The sequence below is a fragment of the Heptranchias perlo genome, chromosome 29, assembly GCF_035084215.1.
Source record: "Heptranchias perlo isolate sHepPer1 chromosome 29, sHepPer1.hap1, whole genome shotgun sequence".
NCBI lineage: Eukaryota > Metazoa > Chordata > Chondrichthyes > Hexanchiformes > Hexanchidae > Heptranchias > Heptranchias perlo.
Window position 1 is genome coordinate 18,583,658 of NC_090353.1, and position 27,396 is coordinate 18,611,053.

At 42.5% G+C, this 27,396-nt stretch overlaps 1 protein-coding gene across 1 annotated transcript; it reads right to left on the minus strand.

Moving 5' to 3' along the window:
- Nucleotides 1-4,334: 4,334 nt before the first annotated feature.
- On the minus strand, nucleotides 4,335-25,042 carry LOC137299467 (E3 ubiquitin/ISG15 ligase TRIM25-like). Its single transcript, XM_067968209.1, has 6 exons — nucleotides 24,467-25,042; nucleotides 21,428-21,523; nucleotides 19,385-19,618; nucleotides 15,498-15,520; nucleotides 8,107-8,252; nucleotides 4,335-6,886 (listed from the first exon to the last, which is right to left on the minus strand). The coding sequence occupies exons 1-6, from the start codon at nucleotides 25,028-25,030 to the stop codon at nucleotides 6,309-6,311; spliced, it is 1,641 nt and encodes a 546-aa protein (XP_067824310.1). The 5' UTR covers nucleotides 25,031-25,042; the 3' UTR covers nucleotides 4,335-6,308.
- Between the last annotated feature and the right edge of the window lie 2,354 nt (nucleotides 25,043-27,396).

Consider the following 27,396-nt stretch of genomic DNA (forward strand, 5'->3'; position numbering starts at 1 on the left):
GTAGAGATCTGCATCGGGCACTCCGGTGATCCGCTCTCAGAAGACAACACTGCAAGACCATTGCCATGCAGGTATGGATGGCAGCATCTTGGCAGGTATGGCCAATCAGGGCACACTAGCTATTGATAACCCTGGCATGCCTTCTTTCATGCAGTGCCACTAAAATCATGTGTATTGTGAGCAGTGGTGGGGGGGGGGGTCCTTCTGTAGAAGTTAGTCAGATATTGATGTCTTAGTGGTGCTACTGGATCTGCTGTTCCAGTTTCCTTTGAGACTAGGAGCCTCTGCATGCACTAAATATCTGCTAAAGTGAGGCCTGTGGGCGCAAAGCGACTACCAGGATGGAAGGTGGCAAACTAGATTGACCTTGGTCTTTTTTCATCTAGCAATTCCTGTTTCCTGCATCCTGCATCCTGACCTGCCTGGCATCTCTCTGTAGGTCTCTATCAAAACACCTCATATAGGAGGATTTCCACTGGGAAACCCATTGGTGCCAGTAATGGTGTGGGTGCAAATCTTTCTATTTACAATAATTCATAGAACAGCTCATGAGAATCTAAGTGTCAACAGGAAAAAAAAAGAAACATGATTAAGAAATGGATGAAATACACTTCCTTCAACATTACTGTGTTCTTTCCCCTTAACTTCAATATAATTATCATTGCCCGGCAACTCTGGATGCCCATCTGACATGCATATGATTACGAACAAAATCTGTATGCCAAAACATCAAGAAATAGCGTGCGGGATGTCCACGCTACAAGATTAATACGCAAATTAAGCTCCCGCCTGCATTACTCGCCCACGTGACGCAAAGTGGGTGGTGATCCAGTGCAATGCTTTTAATTGCTTTCTTATTAAATTTAAGGAAAGAATTTATCTACTAAACATTGTTTTATGCTCATCAGGGCCTTGTATATGGACAGAGTCTGATAATCAGGTTAATGCAGAGATCTCCTCTTCTGCACACAATGCGTACAAATACCACAGAGCACACTCCCAGTAAAGGCTTGTGTTGCAGAAACATGCCACATATTGATCATTTGATGGGAATTTTTTTTATCAGTAAATATTGATGTATTTTCTTTGGCATCTCCCATCATGTTTCTCCAGAGTGAGCAACTTGTTTACAGTCTACAAAGATAAAAACATATATATGCAGGCACTCAGCACAAAGGTCGTACTGTGACTGAGAGTGGCTTAGTTAATCGTCACACATACTATTAATACCTTAGCACAAGTCTTTTCTAACAGCATCTTAATACCTTTAAAACAAATATATGAAAATATTTTTTAAAATAAAAAACCTTCAATAAACTGCACAGAATTGAAACTGCTGAGTAAGTCATGCTGAGGGACTCAGATATCGGGCAATAACACTCTGAGGAGTCCATGAATAACTAGAACCAATGTATAAAAATAGAACAAGCTGTAGACTTACGGTTTATGCAGAAATGAAATGTTATAAAAAAATCATTAAAAATTTTAAAAATCTTGTGGTTATTTAAAAAAATAGCTGTGGTTGCTATGTGTAGTGACATCATAACTACATTCAAAAAGAACTTGTTAACAACCTCACTACACATAGTGAGAGCGGTTCATTCTCCACTGGTTTGAGATCTGATCACCCTGTTATTCTAAACAATATACAGTCTACAGGGCTGCCTACACAGGATGATCAACACAGCACAGGTCAGTTCCTGAATGAGGACGATACAGATGATTTACAACTGGTCCCCCACACAAGCAGAATGTAGGAGACATTCTGCTATTAATTATTGTTTTAACCTGAGGGGAAAAAACAATTATTGTTGTCCGATTTCCTGAAATTATTTGTTCCAATGGCCCCTGGATTTATAATGGAGATGATGGGGGATTAGGTACAGACTTTCATTTCAACTGGTTGAGCTGTATTTTCAGGTGAAAGCTGATGTCTGGTTATATTTGTTTGGTTTATGGTGCTGGGTTAGGAGACAGAGAGGAAGCAGACCTGGAGATGACAGATCTCATGGGCTAACATTGACCACAGTGAAGGCTTGGAGCCAGAATATCTTACTGCACCTAATCCATTTATGTTCCTACAATATGTGTGGAACAATAAAAAACACAATCTGCAGCTCTATTTTGGTTATACAAATGAGAATTGCAGCATCTGTAACCATGTGGGAACAAATCTTTTGAACCACTGGATGATGCAGTGGGTTAAAAAATGGGACTCTCCCTGAAACCTGGGTTATCTAACCCAGACTGATAAGATAAAAGCCTCTTCTTTCTGTTGATTATAAGGATCTTCCATAAAGATTAGACAGAGAAGATGTTACAAAATCAAGTGGGCACAGTTCAGAAATGCCCACAGTTTGACACTGGATTAGCGGTCTTGGTCAGAAATGCAAGAAGAATGATTGGGATTGGGAATTAAAATTTCAGGCTGGAGCAGCAAGGTACATCCTTCTGACTATTAAAAAAAGACTTGAATTTATTTAGCGCCTTTCACAAACTCAGGACATCCCAAAGTCCTTTACAGTCAATGAACTACTTCTGAAGTGTAGTCTCTGTTGTAATGTAGGAAACGTGGCAGCCAATTTTCACACAGCAAGATCCCACAAACAGTAACGTGATAATGACCAGATAATCTGTTTTTTTCAGTGGTGTTGGTTGAGGGATCAATATTGGCCAGGAAACAGGGGAGAACTTCCCTGCTCTTCTTCCAAACCGTGCCTTGGGATCTTCTACATCCATGTGAGAGGGAAGACGGGGCCTCAGTTTAACATCTCATCTGAAAGACAGCACCTCCGACAGTGCAGCACTCCCTCATGACTACACTGGAGTGGCAGCCTCAATTATGTGCTCAAGTCTCTGGAGTACGACTGTGAACCCACAACCTTGTGACTCAGAGGTGAGAGTGCTACTCACTGAGCCACAGCTGACACTAGGTAACATTGAACAGATCGTCAGGATGAAATTTTCAGTTGCGAAACTTATACCCGATTCGTCAACTCGTGCTATAAACATATTAATAGAGCCAAGCTGCATCTGTCATATGGACTGCAGTGGACAACCACATGGCATTAATCTGCTGGAGTTTTATCGCTTATTTACAATTAAAAGCAGCTGCCTTGGCCTATCATTGTGTGCTACCTTTATGTGCACAATTGTTTTCCTTGAATAAATGCGAACATTATGATTGCAAACAAATTCACTGAAACCTTAAGTGCCAAATGCTTCAAGTACCTCAAAGTACTCCCCATCTTTTTCTTGCATTATGTATCTAACTGTATATGCTCACTTTTAGAATGTATTCTCGATTCTCTAGGCTACTTTTAGCCTCCTGGAAATAATCATTTAATTTTTTCTCAGGTACTCCATTGCCATATGTTACAGGCACAGCCCACATTACCCTGGAGTAGCTCTCTTGACTTTAATGACAGGCGGAACTGGGCCTTCTCTCCCCAGAAAGGTTAATGCTTCCCTTAAAATGAGGTTACTGCTGGTGTCCAGAGTCTCTGCATTTAGTTAGGGCACAATTTATTTCAGAGGATAAGGGAAAGGTGTTGAAGATTCCACCTGCCATTCTGGTTGGGAACAGTGGTTCTTCCTGGTTTCTCGCAGCTCTGTGCTTTTCAGGGGAAACAGCAATACAGGACGTAACAAAATTTAAGAATCTTTTTACAAAAGCAACACTACCCTCTGCTGTTCAATGAACAGAATGCCAAACAAATCACTTTTGTATAATAAAGAAAATCCAAGTATCAAATCCCCAATGCTCCTTAAAAGGGGTTAAAATGACACTGTTTTTGCTTCTCTTCAGTTAGCAAAAATAGGCAGAGGGTTCCCATCAGTATATTTATATTAACCCAGTGTCTGATCATTCATTACGTTTGGTTGAACTATTTTATCTTTTGCCAATTTCCTCCACAGTCCCCCTCCTCTGCTGTAGGTGCTGGCTCCTTGACAGGGTTTATTTCCACAGGTGCTGATCACCTTCCAGTACCTCTCCCAAGTGTCCAATCTTCAAATTGGTGTCAGCGGGTATTTTACCACTGGAGATGGAGCAACCCACTAACTAATCCTGCCTAACTCAATGTCCACACAACAGGGGTCTCTGGACACCAGTCAAAAGCAGGAGTCCTGGATGATTTTCCCCTCCCTAACCCAGGGACACTGAGGCTCCCTATTGCCTTCCGTCCCAGCAGAAATCAACTAATTCAGCACATAAAGGGGATCAAACGGGGACCTTTCTGTTCTGTCATCCTCTCCCACTGACAAAAATCTGCCAACATTCCACGGGCAGCCAGCTGGCTACTGGCAACTGAAATTCAGGCCTCCAAGAACCACCCACCCCCCCCTCCCCCAGGGCTCTCAGTACATCATGCTCAATGTACCAAAGGGAACCCAAAAATATTAAGCATTAAGGGAGGAGTTTGTGTGCAGGCGCATGTGGGGACCAAAATATTGGCCACACCAAGTAATCCCACTGAACACCAGGGAAGTGACTGAAATCTAGAAAGTTCTAGATAAGTGAGAGCATATTATTCGCTGGAAAAATAATAGTGCATAAAACCCTCTTCAGCTCTGTCAGCATCAAAAAGGATCCACAGTCTGAATGGTCACACTCCTTAACACATATGATGACGAGTTTAAATGATCAGCGAGAGAAATTAGTGTTCAAATACAGACCGATTGTACATGTAACTTCTGATACACTGTTGATTCTAAATGACTTTGAAAGAAGGTCACAATATGGCAAAAGCAATCATTTGGAAAAGTTGAGAAAATTCAACATGTCTATGATCATCCGTCTAGAGTATAAAATCTCTGGGCAGGAGGCCGCAGTGGAGCGAAGGCAATGTTTGATCCTGGATCCATTGGAGGAGTGGGATATGATCCAATATTTGTTGAAGGATTGAGATACAGATCAGGAGCCAGTGGAGGAGCAAAGAATCATTTAGGGGAGCAGTGGTGGGGTGGAGATTGAACAAGGAGATCAGCCAAGGAGCACTGTTTTGTCCGGCGAACTGTGGAGAAGCAGGCTGAACCCTAGGCAACCAAGTGTGAGCTAGAGGCAGGAGACTGCAGAGGAGAAAGTAAGGAACCACAAGGCTAGCAGGGCGAAAAACATCAGTCCAAGTAAACCAGCAGAGTACTTCAGGCCAAGAAGCCAGGAGAGCAGCGGACTTCTGCCCTAGAGCCCAGAATCCAGCGAAAGTGACAAATTTGCCAAAATGCTAGAGGACTTCAGCCCAAATTAAAGGCCCCAGCGAAAGAGACAGCTGTGGAAGTCCCAGAGGAAATTTAAAGATCTTGGCTGATGAGACAAGTGGTAGAAGACCCAGTGATGATTCACCTGTGCTACTACAAATAAAACTGAAGTTTGAAGGTGAGAAGGTCAACTTTCAAGAGCTAAGGCGGTGCCACAGCAGAAGAAACCAGGAGCCAGCCCAGTAGCAAATGCCCTGATGGTGGAGACAGTAAATTTGCAGGAAGAACCAGGTCCGAAGCCCTCAGATGAACAAAGGCAACGAGTTCAGGAGGGTAGAGAGGCAATAAACTTGGACTTAACTTAGAAAGCTTGAAAAGTTACACTGGGATGTGCTAGAACAAGAGGTTTTCCTAGAATGAGACTGGGGGAAAAGGACAGGGATGGATAAAGATGGCTACAGAAAAGAGGAGTTCAATATGGTGCTGCCACCACTAGTGCTATCTTGACAACCTCTCCAAGCCATCAACCCACAGAACAAAACTGTACTTAATTTGCCTCTAACAGTTATGTTAATGGAAGTCCAAACCAAAATTCATGTTGTTTGGGCAATCTCATATAAAATGGGAGAAGTCAATGAAATAGAAAATCAAGCAGCTGCCAATTCGTTATCGCCCATTCTGCACTCCCGCCCATGACCAATTTCATCTCATTGTATGCTTTGGTTTGTGGAGGATGAGATATTTAGCTGAATTTTGCTCCCTGATTAAGATTATGTTGATGCAGACTCTACTGTGATACTATGATACGAGTTTTGCATATTGTCTTAATTTCTTTACTAACCTTTCCTAGGGTATTGTTGTTTGCTGGGGGTAAACTCCCAGCCCTCGTTTCCCAGGCAATGGGAGCCTATTACAAGTAATCGGTGGACTAGTCCTGCACATTTTAGTAAGGCCAGCCCACCCTACTGCTAATGGGCACAATCTCAAAATCACAAGTATAATGTTAAAGGGAACAACTTTGTTTAATCAGCCCAACTTTATTTCATTCTTCCTTTTTTTTTAAGAAAAGTAATTTGAGAATAAAATGATAATAAAATGTGAAAAAGAAATCAGTTGAGAGAACACAGGGACAGAGATGTGTTCCAATCACCAACTCTCAGAGCTGGGTAGAGAGTCTCAGAGAATGTTTGCTGCTGGAATGTGCATATCAGGGTTAGCTTGCTGTCTGAGACACTGTAAAATGAGATTATTCCAGCATCAAAATCTACAAACACTCCCACTTTAGAGGATATTCGAACAGTTAGATCTGTAATATTATCACTGTGCTGGGCTAAAACTGAGCATGACCCTGATAAGTAACTCCACAAATTATTGCTCTTCCTTGAGCACACACTCCATGACTTATTGTTCTCTCCCAATGAACACTCTTTATCCCTACCCTTTCGCTTTATACTGCCATAACAGACTCCAATAGCCCATCTGCCTCGAGCTCCCGCGATCTCCACCTCCCAATAAGAGCGACCGCTGTTGACTCCCTCAGAGCAGAGTACCTGCCCCCAGCAGTCAAATCTCTTCCGATTCGCGGGATAGGGCTGTCTGTCCTGGGATCCAGTCGCCATCCTCTTATCGTCTGACAGAATGAGACTACGATGAGCGGTATCCAGATCTAGAGTCGGTGTCTGTCCGTCTGTGAATAAAACAATATCTGAGTGAATAACTGTTCTCATCTGTGAATACCTTTTCTTATCTCTGCTACTTAATTTGCTTTTAACAGCTGTCTCAAGCAGACTTAGTAGCTTCAGCTTTTGTGTCAGCTGAGCTAAATCTTGGCTCATATAATCTTCATATCAACATTGATGTGTAATTTACTGGAAGCTGCATATGACTATGCTTGAGGAAATAGTTTGGTTTACACTGGATATAACTGATGGACTAGACACACTTTTAATTGCATGACTTGTTTGTACAGGATGGCGTGAAAACTCATGGGCATGACATCCTGGGCGCAAGTACTGGAATGTTGTGTGTGGCAGGGTCAGGGGGAGACCACCTAATTTAAATACTGCCCACACCACATGGGGCACATCTCAGGCGATCACGTGCACCAAAAGGCCACAAATTACGGCACAGCGTACCAGCTGTGTGTGGAGGGAACATATGGGAGTTGCTAAGCTCCTCCTCCAGAAAGAGGACGAGGTTGTCCTCATCAGTCCCCTTAGTAAGGGGCTGAAAAAGCAGTTTGAAACTTTTGCATCTTCGCGTCTAAGCCAATTCCCAGGCCTGGACCCCCAGGTGGGTCGCACATGCCCCATTCCAGCAGCCGGATGCATGCATGCTTCCACTCAGCATAACTTCTACAACACAAAGGGTGGTAGAAGTTTGGAACTCTCTTCCGACAACGGCAATTGATACTAGCTCAATTGCTAAATTTAAATCTGAGATAGATAGCTTTTTGGCAACCAAAGATATTAAGGGATATGGGCCAAAGGCAGGTATATGGAGCTAGATCACAGATCAGCCATGATCTTATCAAATGGCGGAGCAGGCACGAGGGGCTGAATGGCCTACTCCTGTTCCTATGTTCCTATATCAGCCCAATGTATTTCAGGCCACTGCTATAGAAATTTCCAGCCTGGCAGTCCCTGCTTTGGCCATGACCTCTCCTATGTCGCTGACCTTCTTTGGGGCTCCAATGCAACATGGCACAGGTCCCAGCTTAATTTGCAGCCATTCTGTTGCAGTTCTGCCAATATTACGGTGGGACTGCAATGGGAGTGCCACAGATATACGACCCATAGCTTTTTGTGCAGGGGACTATTTACGCTGGTTGCACCGGCTTCCCTGGGATACAGTTTTATTGGTAAGTGACATAGTGATGTAACATGGGATGAGCAGTGTTGTACTTACACACAGTTGCCATTATGTCTCGATCCCTCTCGAGCTGGGAAACCACTTCATACTGTTTCTGTACCCAGTTTATCTTATCCGCTGTTATTTTATTGACATCAGGAGGAGGTGGCTGTGGTGCTAGTGGTTCAGATGCTTCTTTTATCCTAAAAAAAATACACGTAGGCTATATTATAAAATACATTCAATGTGCTGTATACATAAGGAAAGCGGACCTGTTGCAGGATAAATGGTGAAGGTCTCTTCTGGAAAATGAGCCTCTTACAAGTAGACGATGGATTAGTCCTGCAAGTTTTGGCAAGGCCAGCCTGCCCTACTGCTGATAGGCATAACCTCAAATCACAAGTATTTCATTTAAAGGGAACAACTTTGTTTAATCATCCCAATTATTTTTATTTCTTCCTTTTTTTTAAAAAAGAGAAGTATTTTGAGAATAAAATGCAAAGAAGAAATCAGTTGAGAGAACACAGGCACAGAGAAGTGTTTTTGCCTGACCCATTGGCACTCTACATTATCAAAATGCATTTCAAGTCAAACACCAGCTCATAGAGAGAGAGGGCTACTAGAGTGGTCTTTAACACTAACCACAAGGAAATTTATATGCAAACCCCCCAAAAAGAAACAAGTGTACACAACTTAATGGTTAATGGAGTGATTATACACACATTCAGATAATTGTTTAATAGAGTGATTATCAAAGGTGGTAATCTCAGGATTATTATCCGAGCCATGTGCTAATTGGCATAAGGACAAATATATTAGGATGGTGAACATGTGGCTGAGGGAGTGGGGTGGTGAGGGAAGGAGGGCTTCCATTTCATGGTTCACTGGCACCCGCAATGGGACAGGAGGGATCTGTACCGTTGGGATGGGCTGCATCTGAACCGGGCTGGGTCCTTGGTCCCAGCGGAAAGGATAAATAGGATGGTAAAAAGGACTTTAAACTAATAAATTGGGGGGAGGTCTCAGTCAGAAACAATAATAAAAATAATAGTTTAAAGATTAAAAAGAGAGATAAGAGCAAAGTTCAAGTCACAAACAGCGATATAGATACTCCAGGTGAAGGGAATATTAAAATAACTAAAGTAGTTACAACAGGAGTGACAAATAAGAAACGTGTTAAGTTAAACGGTGTGAGAAAGACAGCATCTGGGCAGAAGGACAGGTTCAGTCTCTTGCCCAAATAAGAGATTTATATTCTAATGCACAGACTAGAAGAAATAAATTGAGTGAATTAGAGGCTCAAGTGCAGCTTAGAGGGTATGACATGGTGGCCATTACTGAGACATAGCTGCAAGCTGGTCATGATTGGGAGTTAAATATTCCAGGTTATAAGGTCTTTAGAAAGGATTGGGAAACTGGTAGAGGAGGAAAGGTAACCTTATTGATTAAAGATACTATTGCAACATTAGTATGAGAGGATATAGGTAAGAGAAAGCAATCAGCGGAGAGTCTATGGTTAGAATTGGGGAACATGAGGACTTAAAACTGTAATGGGAGTTGTCTACAAGCCTCCTGATAGCAGCAAAGGGTGGCAGAATGTATTAATTCAGAGATTACAGAGGCTTGTAGCAAAAGCAGAGTTGTTTTAATGGGAGACTTTAATTTTCATATAAATTGGGAAGAGCAGAGTAGCTCGTCAGAAAGGTAGTGAATTTCTTGAGTGCATTCAAGATAGTTTTCTGGAGCAATATGTTCTAGAACCAAGAGGGCAGGCCATATTAGATTTAATAATGAGTAATGAGTAATGAGCCAGATTTAGTTAATAATCTAACAGTAAGGGGGCATTTATCCAACAGTGATCATATTATGATCAAATTCAATGTTAGGTTTGAAAAGGAGAAACTTAACACAGTTACTAAGATTCTAGATTTTGGTAAGGTTAAATTTAACGGGATGAGACAGAGACTGATGACAGCAAAGTGGTCAAAACTGTTATCGGGTAAAACTACAGATGAACAGTGGGAGGTGTTAAAAAAATAATTTAGCTTAATGCAGGACCAGTACATACCCCTAAGGGGCAAGAGCTCTACTTACCAAATAAAACAGCCACGGTCGACAAAAGAGATGAGAGATAACATAAAACTAAAGGAAAGAGCATACAAAAGTGCAAAGAATAGTGTAGATCCAGGGAACTGGGAGAGATATAAAGAACAGCAAAGGAAGACAAAAAAGATAGTAAGAGCTGCAAAAAGGGAATACAAAAACTTGAGAGGGATATCGAGATTTTCACAAAAAATTTTTACAATTATATTAGAAGAAAAATGGTAGTCAAGGGTAATGTGGGCCCTTTAAAAACAGATGCGGGTAATATTGCAAATGAAAGTAAGGAAATGGCAGACTTGTTGAATAATGACTTTGTGTCAGTCTTCACAGTAGAGGAAGAGGATAATATACCTGACATTCCAGGGAAACTAATAATGAATCATGGACTGGAACTCACTAAAGTTAACGTAAGCAAGAAAACAGCATTAGAAAATATAATGGCACTAAAGACTGACAAATCCCCAGGACCTGATGGTTTCCACCCCAGGGTTTTAAAGGAAGTACATGAGGAAACTGCAGATGCTTCAGCCATAATCTTCCAAAGCTCACTCGATTCAGAAATTGTCCCTTTAGATTGGAAAATTGCAAATGAACTCCATTATTTAAGAAAGGTGAGAGAGAGAAACCAGGAAATTATAGACCTGTTAGTTATCTGTTGTGGGGAAGTTATTGGAATTTATAATTAAGGAAAGGATGACTGAGCACTTAGAAATTTGAGCTGATTAGAGAGAGCCAACATGGATTTGTAAAGGATAGGTCATGTCTAACGAACCTAATTGAATTTTTTGAGGAAGTAACTAAAGTAGTAGACAGGGGAATGTCTACATGTAGTTTATATGGACTTCCAGAAGGCATTCGATAAGGTTCCACATAAGAGACGGTTAGCTAAAATTAAAGCTTATGAAATTGAAGGCAAATTATTGACCTGGTTAGGAGATTGGTTAGACGATAGAAGACAGAGAGCAGGGATAATGGTTATGTACTTGAATTGGAAGGAAGTGGCTAGTGGTGTCCCACAAGGATCTGTGCTGGGGCCTCAACTATTCACTATATTTATTAATGACTTAGATGACACAACAGAAAGCCATATATCCAGGATTGGTGGCATAGTAAGTAGTATAGACGGGAGCATAAAATTACAATTTTAGATTAAAAATTTTATTTTTACATATCAGATTGATAGATTAAGTAAGTGGGCAAAACTATGGCAGATGGATTTCAATGCCGGTAAATATGAGGTCATCCATTTTGAACCAAGAAAGGACAGATCCGAGTATTTTTAAATGGTGAAAACCTAGAAACAGTGGAGGTCCAAAGAGATTTAGGGGTCCCTGTATACAGATCACTAAAATGTAGTATTCAAGTACAAAAAAAATCAGAACGGCTAATGGCCTTTATAACTAGAGGGCTAGAATATAAAGGGGAGGAAGTTTTGCTACAGCTATACAAAGCCCTGGTTAGACCACATCTGGAGTACTGTGTACAGTTCTGGGCATCACACCTTAGAATGGATATATTTGCCATGGAAGGAGTGCAGCGCAGATTCACCAGAATGTTACCACGGCTCCAAGGGTTAGATTATGAGGAGGGATTACATAAACTAGGCTTGTATTCCCTGGAATACAGAAGGTTAAGGGGTGATTTGATTAAAGTTTTTAGGATTTTGAGAAGAATTGATAGGGTAGATAGAGAGAAACATTTTCCGCTGGTAGGGGAGTCTAGGATAAGGGGACATAACCTTAAAATCAGAGCCAGGCCGTTCAGAAGAGAAGTTAGGAAACACTTATTCATGCAAAGGGTAGTAGAAGTGTGGAACTCTCTCTCACTAAAAGCATTAGACGCTAGCTCAATTAATAATTTTAAATTTAGATTTTTGTTAACCAAGGGTATTAAGCGATATGGAGCCAAGGTGGACAGATCAGCCATATTCTCATCGAATGGCGGAACAGGCTCGAGGGGCTGAATGGCCAACTACTGTTCCTATTATACAAACATTCAGATATTTGTTTAATGGAGTGATTATGTACACACTCAGGTCAAGGGATCGGAAATCAAGCTCCGACCTCCAATGGGACAGGAAATTGCAAGACTTTGAACACGGTCCAGTTCAAATCACATGGGGATATTATTGTTACGTCCTCAGATTATGCTAATGTATGATTAGATATTGGGCAGTATGGGTACACTCCTGGACATAAGATGCAGGGACCACTTTCAAGAGTGACAAACAACGCTGAAACTGAGAATATATCTAAGGCAGGTCTGAAATTTGTAACAAACTGATTAAACATACATTCAGGTACTTGACTAATGGGGTGATTATGCACACACTCTGGTACTATTTAATTATGTGATTATACATACATTCACTTCTTGGTTAATGGAGTGATTATAGATATACTCAAGTATCTGGTTGATAGCGTGATCCTGAAAACACTCAGTGGGGGATTTTAACTATTCCCACCAGGCAGAAAACATGCAGATCGGCCGCCCATTTCCCATCTGATGGGAAGAGATAAAACCAATCCCTCAGGTACTGTTTAATGGGGTGAATTTAGATATACTCAGGTACTTAGTTAATGCTGTGATTATACATACACTAGGATCTCCGGATAATGGATCGAATGTACGTAAACTCAGGTACCCAGTTTATGGATTATTTATACAAATGCTCTGTTTTTCATTTAATGGACTATTTATACATACAGCTTCTCATTTAATGGATTATTTATACATATAGGGCACTAAATTGTTTTGGTGCTACACGGCCTCTCCAACATCCAAGATGGCGCCTTGGCTGAGCACACACGTTTCCAGCGTGATGTGCGCGGACGCCATCTTGGTATAGGAGTTCGCGCATGCGCAAATATCAAATGCTGGAAGCATGTAAAGTAAGGAGAAAATGGATACAATCAGTGTGCAACGCTGATTTAAAGTGATAAGTCCCAAAATGGTGTCTAACACTCAACTCAACGCACGGTCTTAACCCCGACAATCTGAACGTGTCTTAGAGTGCCTAACGGACCCCCGCCAGCGCTATTTAAAGGGACCATGCAGAATTTACAGGTTAGTGGCTGGGTTATTGTTTCTGGCTGCCGAGACATTTGTAACTGTTTTTGGAGGTTTCCTATACTTGAATACTAGAACACGGGAACATAGCCTAACATTTAAAGCCAGGACGTGCAGGAGTGAAGTTAGGAAATGCTTCTACACGCAAAGGGTGGGAGACGTTTGGAACGCTCCTCTGCAAACGGCAGCTGATGCTAGCTCAATTGTGAATTCTAAATCTGAGATTGATAGATTTCTGTGAACCAAGGGTATTAAGGGATACGGGTCGAAGGCGGGTATATGGAGTTAGGTCACAGGTGCACCATGATCTCATTGAACAGTGGAACAGACTCAAAGGGCTAAATGCCACTGCCACTTGCTGCCTCCTGATATGCGCCACCTTCTCCTGCAAGAAAGTGGGATGTGTGTCTGGGTGATGTGACTGTCATGGTTGAATAGCTGCCAGTGTGTGTGGCCTGTGAGTTGTGGGTCGGCAGCTTGCAACAGTGCTAATGTGTAAGGGTGAGAGGAAGCATCTGATTGGAAGAGTTGTATACTGATGGAAAGAGTTTGTTCGTATGTGGGTGATGGGGGGTGTAGTGTGTGGAGCAGTGGATGCAGTTAGTGGTGTAGTTGGCAGGAGACACCACATGACAGTTGACCTCACTCACCTTGACCACTCATGACAAAGCATTGAACTTCTTCCTGCACTGCATCCATGTACATGGTGCTGTGTGCCTGGCATTGACTTCGTCCCCCGCTGCCTCCCACTGCCTTTTGGGTATAATTCTGGAGGGCCTCTTGCCCCCCTGCGGATATAGGATGTCCCTCCTTCTGTTCACCTATTCCACCAACGCCTCTAGTGCAGCAGAGAACCTTGGTGCATGCACTCTTGCAGGCCTGGTACAAACTCGGATTGGCAGATTGGTGAGGTATGGCACGCAGATTGGAGGATGTGGGATTTAGTGGTGCGCAACCTTTATTCAATATTTTAACATAATTCGATGATGTGGAGATGCCGGTGATGGACTGGGGTAGACAAATGTAAGGAATCTTACAACACCAGGTTATAGTCCAACAGTTTTATTTGAAAATCACAAGCTTTCGGAGGCTTTCTCCTGACGAAGGAGAAAGCCTCCGAAAGCTTGTGATTTTCAAATAAAACTGTTGGACTATAACCTGGTGTTGTAAGATTCCTTACATTTAACATAATTCATCAGTTTGTAAACATAGGGACGGGAACTGCATCTGAGTTTTGCATGTGCAATGTCTGATCTCCGTTCAGACTCCGTGCAGACAGCAGACGTTATTTTCAGCAAATAACAGGTACCAGGGACCTTTAAGCGATTTTTAAGAGACAGCCTGCTTTAAGAGATTGGGGCTCCCCCTGCTGGTGGAAAGTGTGAATTGCATTGAATCCTCATGTCAACGCTGATTCAGAATGCTGCTTGAAGGTAAGTCCTCAGGCCCTACGAAAGTCGTCCTGCCTGCGCAGGGGTCACTGGACGCGGGGTAACAGTGGATCGCACAACCCGAACCTAATAATAGGCCCTATCCAATTTTTTTCCCCCTGTAGTTTATGATTTAATGGACTATTTATAAATACACACAATTATTTATTGGCACAACAAAGAGAAGCGGTGAAGCAGATTGTGACTGCTTCATCACAGTTGGAGATATTTTCTAGATACTGGACAGCTACACATTACTGGGCCAGGGTTCTCTGCTCTAAACTCACTAGCCCACGATTATCCTGCCAATTAATATAAATGTGGGGAAAATCGTGGGCTAGCAAGTGCACAGGTGGAAATTCTTGGTCCATATCTCCTTTGCCGTTCAGAAGGTTTAAACCTTTCACCACTACAAAGTTTGTTCAAAGTAAACTCAGGAAGAATCTGATTGATAAATAGAGAATGCAATGAATTCTTTATATAATTTGAGTTGATTTGCATTCAGTTATTCATTAAAGAAATAAAGAAAGAACTTGCCTTTATATGAAATGGGGCTTAAACCCACAACTTTCTGATTCAACAATAACAATTTGAATTTATTTAGTACCATTATCATAGAGAAAAAAGATCCCAAGTTAGATTCAGAAGCAAGAGTGCTACCACTGAGCTCAGCTGACATTTTATTTCAAAAAACTGCAATGTGTGATGCAGCACATATTTTGGCAGCAAAAATAGATAAAAATACATTTAAATAAAGGAATGAAAGGGGCCATACTGATGTCTACATAATACCTGCTATAGATTTAATCAATTTCAGTGAATTATATAAAAGTTAATTTCACTTACCTCACTGCCATTGAATTAAACCCCTGTAATATTGAGAAAAAAATTATTAATGAATATTCATATAAAATATACATTCATCAAGTGCATTAAATGTCAGCAACACTGGGCAATATATGGAGAATATATCCTGACAGATTAATTTAGAATTAGAGTGAGTTTCCAAGCCTCTAATGGATCTATTTACTGTACAATGCAAACAAAAGAAAACTTTGAAATGTCTTTCCTTATCCCTCTGCTACCTGCTGTTTGTGAAATTTAGTTAACTATAGGAAGCAAATACATCAGACCACAATTAACAAGCAGGAAACAAGCTCTCGACCTCTAAAAATACAAACTCTCTGCCAGCGTGAAATATGCTGATTGAAAACCAAGGAGCCATGCCTGAAAAATCAGCAGGGGGTGTGTTCCCCCAGACAGGATTCAATTTAGGAATATAGCAACTGCAGCAGGCCATTCAGCCCATTGAGCCAGAACCACCATTTTATTAGCTATGGGAGCTATTAATCCTTTTCATTCAAATTCCCCACCCATTCTCCATATCCTGACAACATCCCGGCTGTAGTGATGAAGACTTGTGCTCCAGAACTAGCTGCGTCTCTAGCCAAGCTACAACACTGGCATCTACCCGACAATGTGGAAAATTGCCCAGGTATGTCCTGTCCACAAAAAGCAGGACAAATCCAATCCGGCCAATTACCGCCCCATCAGCTTACTCTCAATCATCAGCAAAGTGATGGAAGGTGTCGTCGACAGTGCTATCAAGCGGCACTTACTCACCAATGCTCAGTTTGGGTTCCGCCAGGACCACTCGGCTCCAGACCTCATTACAGCCTTGGTCCAAACATGGACAAAAGGGCTGAATTCCAGAGGTGAGGTGAGAGAGACTGCCCTTGACATCAAGGCAGCATTTGACCGAGTGTGGCACCAAGGAGCCCTAGTAAAATTGAAGTCAATGGGAATCAGGGGGAAAACTCTCCAGTGGCTGGAGTCATACCTAGCACAAAGGAAGATGGTAGTGGTTGTTGGAGGCCAATCATCTCAGCCCCAGGACACTGCTGCAGGAGTTCCTCAAGGCAGTGTCTTAGGGCCATCCATCTTCAGCTGCTTCATCAATGACCTTACCTCCATCATAAGGTCAGAAATGGGGATGTTCGCTGATGATTGCACAGTGTTCAGTTCCATTCGCAACCCCTCAGATAATGAAGCAGTCCGTGCCCGCATGCAGCAAGACCTGGACAACATCCAGGCTTGGGCTGATAAGTGGCAAGTAACATTCGCGCCAGACAAGTGCCAGGCAATGACCATCTCCAACAAGAGAGAGTCTAACCACCTCCCTTGACATTCAACGGCATTACCATCACCGAATCCCCCACCATCAACATCCTGGGGGTCACCATTGACCAGAAACTTAACTGGGCCAGCCACATAAATACTGTGGCTACAAGAGCAGGTCAGAGGCTGGGTATTCTGCGGCGAGTGACTCACCTCCTAACTCCCCAAAGCCTTTCCACCATCTACAAGGCACAAGTCAGGAGTGTGATGGAATACTCTGCACTTGCCTGAATGAGTGCAGCTCCAACAACACTCTAGAAGCTCGACACCATCCAGGACAAAGCAGCCCGCTTGATTGGCACCCCATCCACCACCCTAAACATTCACTCCCTTCACCACCGGCGCACAGTGTCTGCAGTGTGTACCATCCACAGGATGCACTGCAGCAACTCGTCAAGGCTTCTTCGACAGCACCTCCCAAACCCGCGACCTCTGCCACCTAGAAGGACAAGGGTAGCAGGTACATGGGAACAACACCACCTGCACGTTCCCTTCCAAGTCACACACCATCCCGACTTGGAAATATATCGCCGTTCCTTCATAGTCGCTGGGTCAAAATCCTGGAACTCCCTTCCTAACAGCACTGTGGGAGAACCTTCATCACACGAACTGCAGCGGTTGAAGAAGGCGGCTCACCACCACCTTCTCAAGGGCAATTAGGGATGGGCAATAAATGCCGGCCTTGCCAGCGACGCCCCCATCCCATGAACGAATAAAAAAAAATCCCATAACACCCTTATCCCCAGCTGAGTATCTCTCTCCCTTTTAAATATCTCAATTGATTCTGCGCCTATGGCCTTCTGGAGCAGTGCACTCGATTTTTTTTATAATACTTTGTCTGAAGAATTGTTTTCTGGAATCTTTTTAATTGACAGTTTAATTTTTAAAATTACATTTAAGTGCTCTTATTTTGGATTCCCCTACCAGAGGGAATAATCATTTTCTAACTACCCTATCAATTCCTTTCAGTGTTGTAAACATCAGATTAGCCCTTCATTTTCTTATCTCCATTGAATACAAGTTTACAAATTTTATAAGTTTCTTCATAGTTCAGCAAGAGAGAGATTAGGCTTTAACTGACAAACATAAGTAAACAAATAAGTGAATAGAAACAGTTACACACATATTTTCAGTTAAGCTTATATGTGTAGTAAAAAATAATAAATAGTTCACAACTGCTGTGCTAAGCTATGATTTGAAGTAATATTTTTACAAACCAGTTCTTTTGCTTCTCTTGGCATCTGCAGAAGCTGTCTGGCCTGACTATCTATCTTCACAGACTGCAGACTCCCAGATTGGAAAGAAGTGGCTGATAAATACCTTCAAATAGGGTCTGGAACTCAGCAAATTTAAATAACTGACTTAAATGTTTTTTTAAAACTACAAATCAAGCACATATTTCAACAATCCCTCAATATGTTTATACTTGAATTGAATGGCAGGACCCCTCCTTCAGACACCTACCTATCTTCAGACAAACCAACCATTTGTTGCAAAAATTGCATCAAGTTAAGCCGGAATGGGGATGGGAATTTTCCATGTGTGCCACAGCCATGTAGTTGGAAAATTTAGGCTTTGATTAGATTTTGTGTTTAACCCCTTGGGTACCATAATAACATTTTAAAAGTCAGTACCATGTTAAATCTTAGACAAAAATGCACTCAGCGCTGGGAAAACACTTATAAAACTTCTGGGAAGGGGAGATTTATAAAGGCTTACTGCATTCATTCTCCTTCAACGCTCCCTCTTAAAAATAGTACCAGATCTCAGCTCCCCCAATACGACCACATCTCAGGGCACCCCCACAATAGTTCTATATCTTGCCCCTCTCTCAATCCTCCTGGACTGTAAGACCCTTCTCACCAATCATTCTTGACTCTTACATCAACCTGCTCAGTATTTCTGCACTGCGTGACCATACCCCCTTCTCCTACATCCAGTGATACGCCCCCCCCACCAACGAATGGCCCCAAACCGCAGCACCCCTCCCAATGCTTCCAGAGCCCAGCATCATGTCTGCTGCTCCCAATCCCTACCATCCATCTTCAATTGCTCACAGATCCCTGAGACACAACTCCCAGTTCTTGGAAATCCTACCTTCCCTAGAACTCCTAATATTCCCACACTCAACAAATGCTTCCACACCTTGCCAGGACTTCCACACTCCAAGGCCAACCTTCCACTGCCAAGCCCTGCACCCCTCCCAAAACTCCCAAACTTCCCTCCCACGACTACTCCCGGGCTCAACAGCCCCCTCCCCAATACTCTAAAGTCTCAACACCTCCTCTCACTGCTCCCACACTGCTAAACTACCCCCCCCCCGACATCACCAAAACACATGACACTCTTCTCTCTCCCTCTCTCCCTCTCTCCCTCTCCCCCTCTCCCCCCCCCCCCCCCCCCAAACACTTCCTACCCACCTGCAACGTGAAACATTTTCCTATGGATCCTGAACTTTAGAATTAAAAAGCTAAGACATAAAATTCCGTAGTTAAATGATGTAATCCATAGAAGATCCCACAGCACCAAGACTTGAAAGGGAAAGAAAACATTACCTGTATAAAGGTCAGCTTTTCATTCTTCATTAAAAGATCACCGAAATCAGACAAATTTTTCTCAAAATTTTCCATTTTATTTTCCAGTTCGAGAATCTGTGCATCAATTTCGCTCGTCACATGGCTCTGTACTCTGTCAAGATATTTAAATGCTTCTTTTTCTTCATTTTCAAAATATTTCCTTAATGCATTACACTTCTCCTGAATTTGGATTTTGGTTTCTCTGATCAGGCTCTGTTAAGTAGAAATGCTCTGGTTATTACACTGCAGGTCACTCAAATGCAAGTAGTTTTTCTGACTGACTGAAAATTAAGTCTGTACTCAGGCATCCTCTGGATGTGTGCTTTGAAGAGTATGTTACCCTCTCATTTATTCACATTTTTTCTTTGACGCATTTCAATCAGAGAGGCCGTACAGATGTGAAAAAAAGTGATGACCAAGTATCGCAATAAGATTGTCTTTGTTGAACACAAGACCCAGATTAATAAATGAATGAATCGGTGGGAAAAATGTTATGTGTTTGTTAAAGTGACATGAGAAATGATGCCCAATTACATGATATTGTCAGCTCTTGAAAAGCGAGTATTTGTCCTCAAAGATTTTAAAAATAGCAGTTACAGATGTCTGCAGTAGAGGATTTTTCTGGCACACAAATGGGGCAAAGCAGCCACTGCCAGATTGGCCTTAGTGGAGGAGGAAAAGGAGGAGAGAGCAGCCTAGGAGCAAAGAGGATGCAGGAGGCACACAACTCACACCAGAAACTACTCCAGGGATCTACCGCAAAGGTTACCTGGACGTGATGGAGTAGCAGTGTCTGAGAAGGCTCAGCCTGAGTTGTACCATCTGGCCCAAGAAGGCCTGCAGGGGCAATCAACCATCTGCACTGCATCTCCAGTGGCAGTGAAGATCACCATTGCTCTCAAGTGCCACAAGGAGCATCTGCAGGGGACAACACAGGAGTCAGCCAGTTAACTCCATTAAGAAGACTGCTGAAGCCTTGCTTTACCATGTATCCACTTACATACACTTCAACAGTGTATCTTTGTTTTTAAAAAACATCCATAACTTTCCATCATCTGCATATATGTTTCCTGTTTCTATTTTACAGCAATATTTAGGCCTTACCTTTGTGCTCCTCCTTAAATTGTGCAATTTTTTCCTTCACTTCCTGCCAGGTCCATTTAGTCCTGGAAACAGTGTTCACCCTAACTGGGAGATAGAGTTCCCTGCATACCCTGTTTTCTGCATGTCCTTCTCTTTCCCACAAAAGTGTTGTTATGACACTTCATTAAACTGTTCACAAGTGCTTTCAATACATCATCCCTGAAATGGGATTTTCTTTCGTTTGAACCATTCCCCAATACAAATATGCACTCCATAGCTGTTGTTAATAACATTTGGGAGATTTCTTATCATGTAAGTAGCTCATTAACAGCTTGAGAAGTGTCAAAGAATCATTATCAAGTATGTTATGATTGTCTGATTGTGTGTTACGACCAATTACATTTTTCTTGCAGGAATCACATTTCAATTTTGTGCCTTCCTGTGTTTTCACTATTTAAAATCTGGCATCTTGCATTTTTCATGAAAAAAGGAATTTTGCTCCCACTGTTGGTAGGATAGACAAGTTTAACTCTGTATGTAGCCTGTACTCTATTTGATCTGATGCAGTGTTGGAGAAGTCTTTCTCTGTACCTAACCAATGCTATATCTGACTCAAGAACATTTGGTGGGACTGTGCAGAGACAGTTTTACTTTGCATTTGAACTGTGTAGCGCTTACCTTGCAATACTTAATGAGACAGTGTAGGAGCTTTACTAATTATTAACCTGTGCTGTACCTGACATGGAAATGCTTGACACCGACACTGGGTGTAAAATTTTTCCAATCCCAGAACTGACAACCCTCACCTTGATAAATACCAAGAGTCCCCACCAAATACAAGTCAGTGTAAAAGAAATGTGCCTGGTCTGTTTTGATAAAGAAAACAGACTGTTAATAGTTATGGTGGAAGCGCTCAGTTCTTTTAGAATGCAAACTCACCTGGGTGTTTTGCTTCTGTATCTGGAGATGGTCAAGACCAGCTTGGATGGAGATTGTATTTGCCCTGACCTTTTCTATTTGCTGCTGCAAGTGATCCTTAAAATAAATAAAAATAGTTACTTTAATCTGGCAATTGAGATTGAGACAGAGACTGACTGGGAGAGAATCTGAAGAGAAGAAGATATAAGTGACACAGAATGGCAGAGGCAGAGGGAGCGGGGATAGGGAGATAGATCGAGTAAGAGAGAGATAGAGAGAACTGAAGAGAGAGAGACAAATTGATAAAGAATCAAATATAGGTATAGTTAGACTGATATACATCTCTGTTATTCTGTCTTTGAGATATAGAGAGATGCATACCGAAGAGATAACATATTGAATAAGCAGCAGGCCCGTATAGTGATAACAAGAATTCTCAAACACAAAATAGTAGCTGCCATCACCAAGATGGTGACTAGGAGTGCTAACATGCCGGTCAAATTCACCACAATCCAAAAAATGATGGTCGCCCTTCCACTAATTCCAGAGGTGGACATCGCTTGGAAATAACTCCCTGGAATAATTTATATTTCACACAGCAACTGAAACGTGAAATAAGAGTCCTAGCAAAAGCAGTTAATGTCACCTTTAAGAAAGGAGCTATTTAAATAGCTGGTTCGGAGTGCAATTGGTGAGTCGTAAGAAATACAGATTCAGATGATTGAGTGCTGTATGGAACATGATGGCTGAGCAGCTGCTGAAATACTTGAAGTGTCATATCAAGAAAGAACAACAATCATGGATGTCGCCTGTAGAATGTTCAATTAAAGATCCTGAAATTTTGCTTGAATTTACCTTTGGGCAGCAAGAAACTTTGTAGCACCTTTGTTTAAGAGATTCAGGGTTGCCCAGGGCACCATGATAGAAGAGAATGTACCTGACTAGAAGAAACAGGCTTATTGGGCAAAAAAACATTGAAAAATCTCATTTTAAGTATGCCGTCTTCATAACGGCAAACAGATTTGATGGGCCATGGGGAAATCAGCGTTTAATAGACCCCACTTTTGCCTGGGTCAGGTCCTGCCACCTTAATGTGCAGGCGTACATAATGTTAGAGTTAGGGAGACAGAACTGTTGGGAATTCCAGCAAGTGCAGTCATTCCACAATTCCTGCCTCTTTTTGTGACGTCTGCATGAAAGGGGATGGATGCAAGAAGCTTGTGCCCCCATATCCAGCAGAAATTTGACTGAGCAAAAAAAAGAGGCAACAATCCACCCCAAATTCCTCCACCGCCTGTCATGATGGGTGAATGCACAGCTGTGCAGTCAGCCCTGGAGCGTGTGGCAGCTCCAGCACGATCTTCAGCAGCGGCTCCACCCTAACTGAGGATCTAAAGAGAGTCACAGCTTCAGTCACGGAGGTGGCAACTGCTGCTACAGAAAAGGGGCCACCTCAGTCTCCCAAGTATCCTGCTGGAAAGCACTAGCCAGCCACATCTCAGAACCTCCTACTAATGAGAGAATACCGAGGAGGTAGGAGGTTTGGATGGAAGGGTACACAAGTGTAGGCAGCAAGGAGAGGCATGGTGTGAAAAAGCAGTAGTAAGACACTAAGTTATTTTGCAATAAAAATGTTGAATCACTGATGGGATATGTGTGGAATAATTTGCGACAAGATGGGGCAAAGCTTGCAAAGAGAAAAGTGAAAACATACAATCCCAGCAGTAACACAAACTATTAGGTAGATAGAGGTGCAAAAAATAACAAAAAGCAGATACTGAGCAACAAGGTTTGAACAGACAAAAAATACTCTGAACAAAGCGGCCTTTCCCAGTACTTCTTCCTGGAAACCACGGACTAACAACCAGCAACTCCTCTTTTATAAAGGATTTGTATTTTAGAAGCAGGCTACAGGAGGTAGGGAAGGGAAATTCAGCGCTGGATGTCAGTGTCTTATTTAAATGCAATTTAACTGCAGCAGACGGGATTGAGTGAGTGGGCAAAACTGTGGCAGATGGAGTTCAATCTGGGAAAGTGTAAGGTCATCCACTTTGGGCCTAAGAAAGATAGATCAAAGTATTTTCCAAATGGCGAGAAGCTAGGAACTGCAGTTGAGCAGAGATTTGAGCAGAAATCACCAAAAGCTAGTGGACATGTACAAAAAAATAATTTGTTGGCCTTTATCTCAAGAGGGCTGGAATACAAAGGGGTGGAAGTTATGTTACAGCTGTACAGAGCTCTGGTTAGACCTCATCTGGAGTGCTGCATTCTGTTTTGGGCACCACACCTCAGGAAGGATACATTGACCTTGATGGGGGTGCAGCGCAGATTCACCAGAACAAGTCTTGATCTTCTAGCAGGCTAGGGACAATGTACAGTGTGCTGTATAGTGAAATAGAAAATACACAGACAATATAAAAACCATCCTGCAAAGGTTTCCTGTGCAGAATGATACTGGAACTAAAAGGGCTAAGTTATGAGGACAGGTTGCTTAGACTAGGCTTGTATTCTCTCAAATATAGACAATTAAGGGGTGATCTAATTAAAGTGTTTAAGATGATTAAAGGATTTGATAGGGTAGATAGAGAGAAACTATTTCCTCTGGTGGGAGAGTCCAGAATAAGGGGGCATAACCTTAAAATTATAGCTAGGCCGTTCAGGCGTGGTCTCAGAAAGCATTTCTCCACACAAAGGGTAGTGGAAATCTGGAACTCACACGCCCCCCCCCCCCCCCAAAAAAAGCTGTTGAGGCTAGGCCAATTGAAAATTTCAAAACCGAGATTGATAGATTTTTGTTAGGCAAGGGTATTAAGGGTTACGGAACCAAGGCAGGTAGATGGAGTTAAGTTACAGATTAGCCATGATGTAAACTTGCCTGCATTAGCCTTTGCCAATATTTGCTAAATATTCATATTGTAGCATTTGCTTCTTTGATTTGGTGATTGTGCGACTAGTAACCCCAGTGAACCCAACAGGTGAAGGGTGCACTCTGACATTGTGTACAGGAGCAAGTCGCAACACGTTCAGAAAAGAAGCCTGTTTATAACAGGACACACATACCCGCAGCTCCTGTTCTCCCTCACTGATGCTGACACAGTTGTGGTTCTTGTGTTTCCCCACGACAGGGCAGAGACAGCAGATGCACACTTTGTCGTCCTTACAGTAAATCTCCAGCAGTTTCTTGTGCTCTATGCACTTCCATGTAGACATGTCTGCAGTGGGATCTATGAGCGGATGATTTTTAAACACAGCGTTATCCTTGTGATGTTTAAGGTGCTTATAGCACATCGAGGCTTCACATTTCAGACAGGTTTTGATAGCTGTCAGTTTTTTCTTGGTGCAGTAGTTACAGGGCAAAGCAACTGGTGTTCCATTCACCGCTTGGTATTTCAGAGCTATGTTTGCCAGTTTGAAATTCTTTTTCAAAGCAGGCCTCTCCCTGTGCTTTGCTCTGCATTCTGGACAGGAGTAAGTGCCAGATTCTGGCTCTTTCCAGGACTCCTCAATACAAGCTCGACAAAAGCTGTGTTTACAGTTGAGTATCACTGGATCGGTATAAATTTGGAGGCAAATAGGGCAGGTTAACTCTTCCTCTAACCACTCTGGCGGTAAAACTGCCGCCATAATTTAACCAGGAAGGATAGAAACCGAAAGTGAAACCGTGGCATTTCTGACTTGCACAGAACATAACGGTCAAGAATAGACCATTACCAACGAGGAGAGGGGGGGTGGAGTGTGTTTTCAGAAGCCCTGATATTTTAATTGCAAGCCCATTAAATGTTTCAAACTGCAGTATTTCTTTTACAGGAACATACAGGAGAAAAGTTTTTTGTTTCTTAAAACCAGTGAGTGTTTCTGGAAATCAGCAGGGCAGTGACTAGAGAAAGATGTAGTTCACATCTCCCCTGTTTGTGTGACTAGATTTCCGCAAGCATGCACAGTTCAATCAGTGCCTTTCTATCTAACTGTCGATCTCTATATTTAAAAGTTTATTGTCTTGCTCACATCTGTTGGGTCATGGCTTTCATTTCAGGGCAGATATCAATGACTGGCTGAAAGAGAGTCTGTCTGCCAAATCATTAATCAACAACAACGATTTTCATTAATAAAGGCTGAGATTTCCACCCTCAGAAAGGAGCTTGATGGTTAACAGTTCCAAATGACATTCAGGTTACCTGGACATTAATAGAATTTTATTACTGATAATTGATATTTTCCAATAAAGAAAAAAAGAAAGACTTGCATTTATATAGTGCCTTTCACAACCACAGGACGTCCCAAAGCGCTTTACAGCCAATTAAGTATTTTTTTGAAGTGTACTCACTGTTGTGATGTAGGAAATTCAGCAGCCAATATGCGTACAGAAAGGTCCCACAAACAGCAATGTGTGTTTTAGTGATATTGGTTGGGGGATAAATATTAGCTAGGGAGAACTGCCCTGCTCCTCTTCGAAATAGCGCCATGGGATCTTTTACATCCATCTGTGAGGGCAGACAGGGCCTCGGTTTAACGTCTCATCTGAAAGATAGCATCTCCGACAGTGCAGCACTCCCTCAGTACTGCACTGGAGTGTCAGCCTAGATTTTGTGTTCAAGTGTCTGGAGTGAGACTTGAACTTGTGACCTTCTGACTCAGATGCGAGAGTGCTACCACAAAGCCACAGCTTATGGCGTGGAAAGAGTTTTCAGACGATTTAGTTCACATCACGTGACATCAATGCTGAGTGCATTGGCCACAGCAAAGGCTGCGGGCCCTGACAACATCCCGGCTGTAGCGCCGAAGGCCTGTGCTCCACAACTAACTGCGCCTTTAGCTAAGATGTTCCAATACAACTGCAACATTGGCAACTACCCAACAATATGGAAAATTGCCCAGGTGTTAGATCTACAAAAAGCAGGACAAATCCAAACCGGCCATCAGCAAAGTGATGGAATAAGTTGTCAACAATGCTATTAAGTGCACCTATTCATCAATAACCCATTCACCGATGCTCAGTCTGGGTTCCACCATGGCCACTCGGCTCCAGACCTTATTACAGTCTTGGTCCAAACATGGCCACGAGCCAAACTCCAGAGGTGAGGTGACAGTGAGAGTGACTGTCCTTGACATCAAGGCAGCATTTGATTGAGTTTGGCATCAAGGAGCCCTAATAAAATTGAAGTCAATAAGGATCTGGGGGATAACTCTCCAGTGTCTGGAGTCATACATGGCACAAAAGAAGACGTTTGTGGTCGTTGGTGGCCAATAATCTCAGCTGCAGATCATTGCTGCAGAAGTTCCTCAGGGCAGTGTCTTAGATCCAAGTATCTTCAGCTGCTTCATTAATGACGTTCCCTCCATCATAAGGTCAGAAGTGGGTCTGTTGCTGATGATTGCACAGTGTTCAGCTCTATTTGTAGTTCCTCAGATAATGAAGCAGTCTATGCCCGCACGCAGCAAGTCCTGCCAGTAGCGCCCTCAGGGTAAGTTGTGGGAGTAGGGTTGGAGCGGGCAATGAGGGGAGGGGTGCGATCATGATGACTATGCAGTCGGGGGGCGCACCCATGCTCCTCCTGGCTCCAGAGGAAGGTTTTTTAAAATACTTAGTTTAAAAAAAATGCCTTTTAGTGGCGGCTGCTGAGTCGGCTGAAGAATTCTGAGCGGGATAGGCCCAGCATTTGCTCCATTCATAGTACACTAATTTTACAGAGGGCTCCTTCAACAGGCGTTAGGCCCCCAATTAACATCTGCAAGGGGCCTAACTTCTGTTTTAGGTAGCTGCCTGCAAAACTGCTTACACCAATATGACGGCACTCATAACACAGGAGCTGATCAGGCACAAGACCTTGCACCCCAAAATTGGTCCTTTTTGCCCTCGTTTTCCACCTTGATGACCAATTTCTACCCCATAGTATCTGCAAGGTTAATTAAAGCTAGGAAGAAAAGATGGCTGAAGAAAGAACACAAGCATGGGCTACAACTTACCACGGAATTAACCCAGAGATAAACCC

Bases quoted from the DNA above. Each gene is read 5' to 3' on its own strand.
- LOC137299467 (XM_067968209.1), bottom strand. From the start codon at position 25,030: ATGGCGGCAGTTTTACCGCCAGAGTGGTTAGAGGAAGAGTTAACCTGC. The intron at 19,619-21,427 runs GTGAGTTTGCAT...TCTACTTAACAG, and splicing joins TACAGAAGCAAAACACCCAG to AGCCTGATCAGAGAAACCAA. The intron at 8,253-15,497 runs GTAAGTGAAATT...TATTTTTTTTAG, and splicing joins TTTAATTCAATGGCAGTGAG to GATAAAAGAAGCATCTGAAC.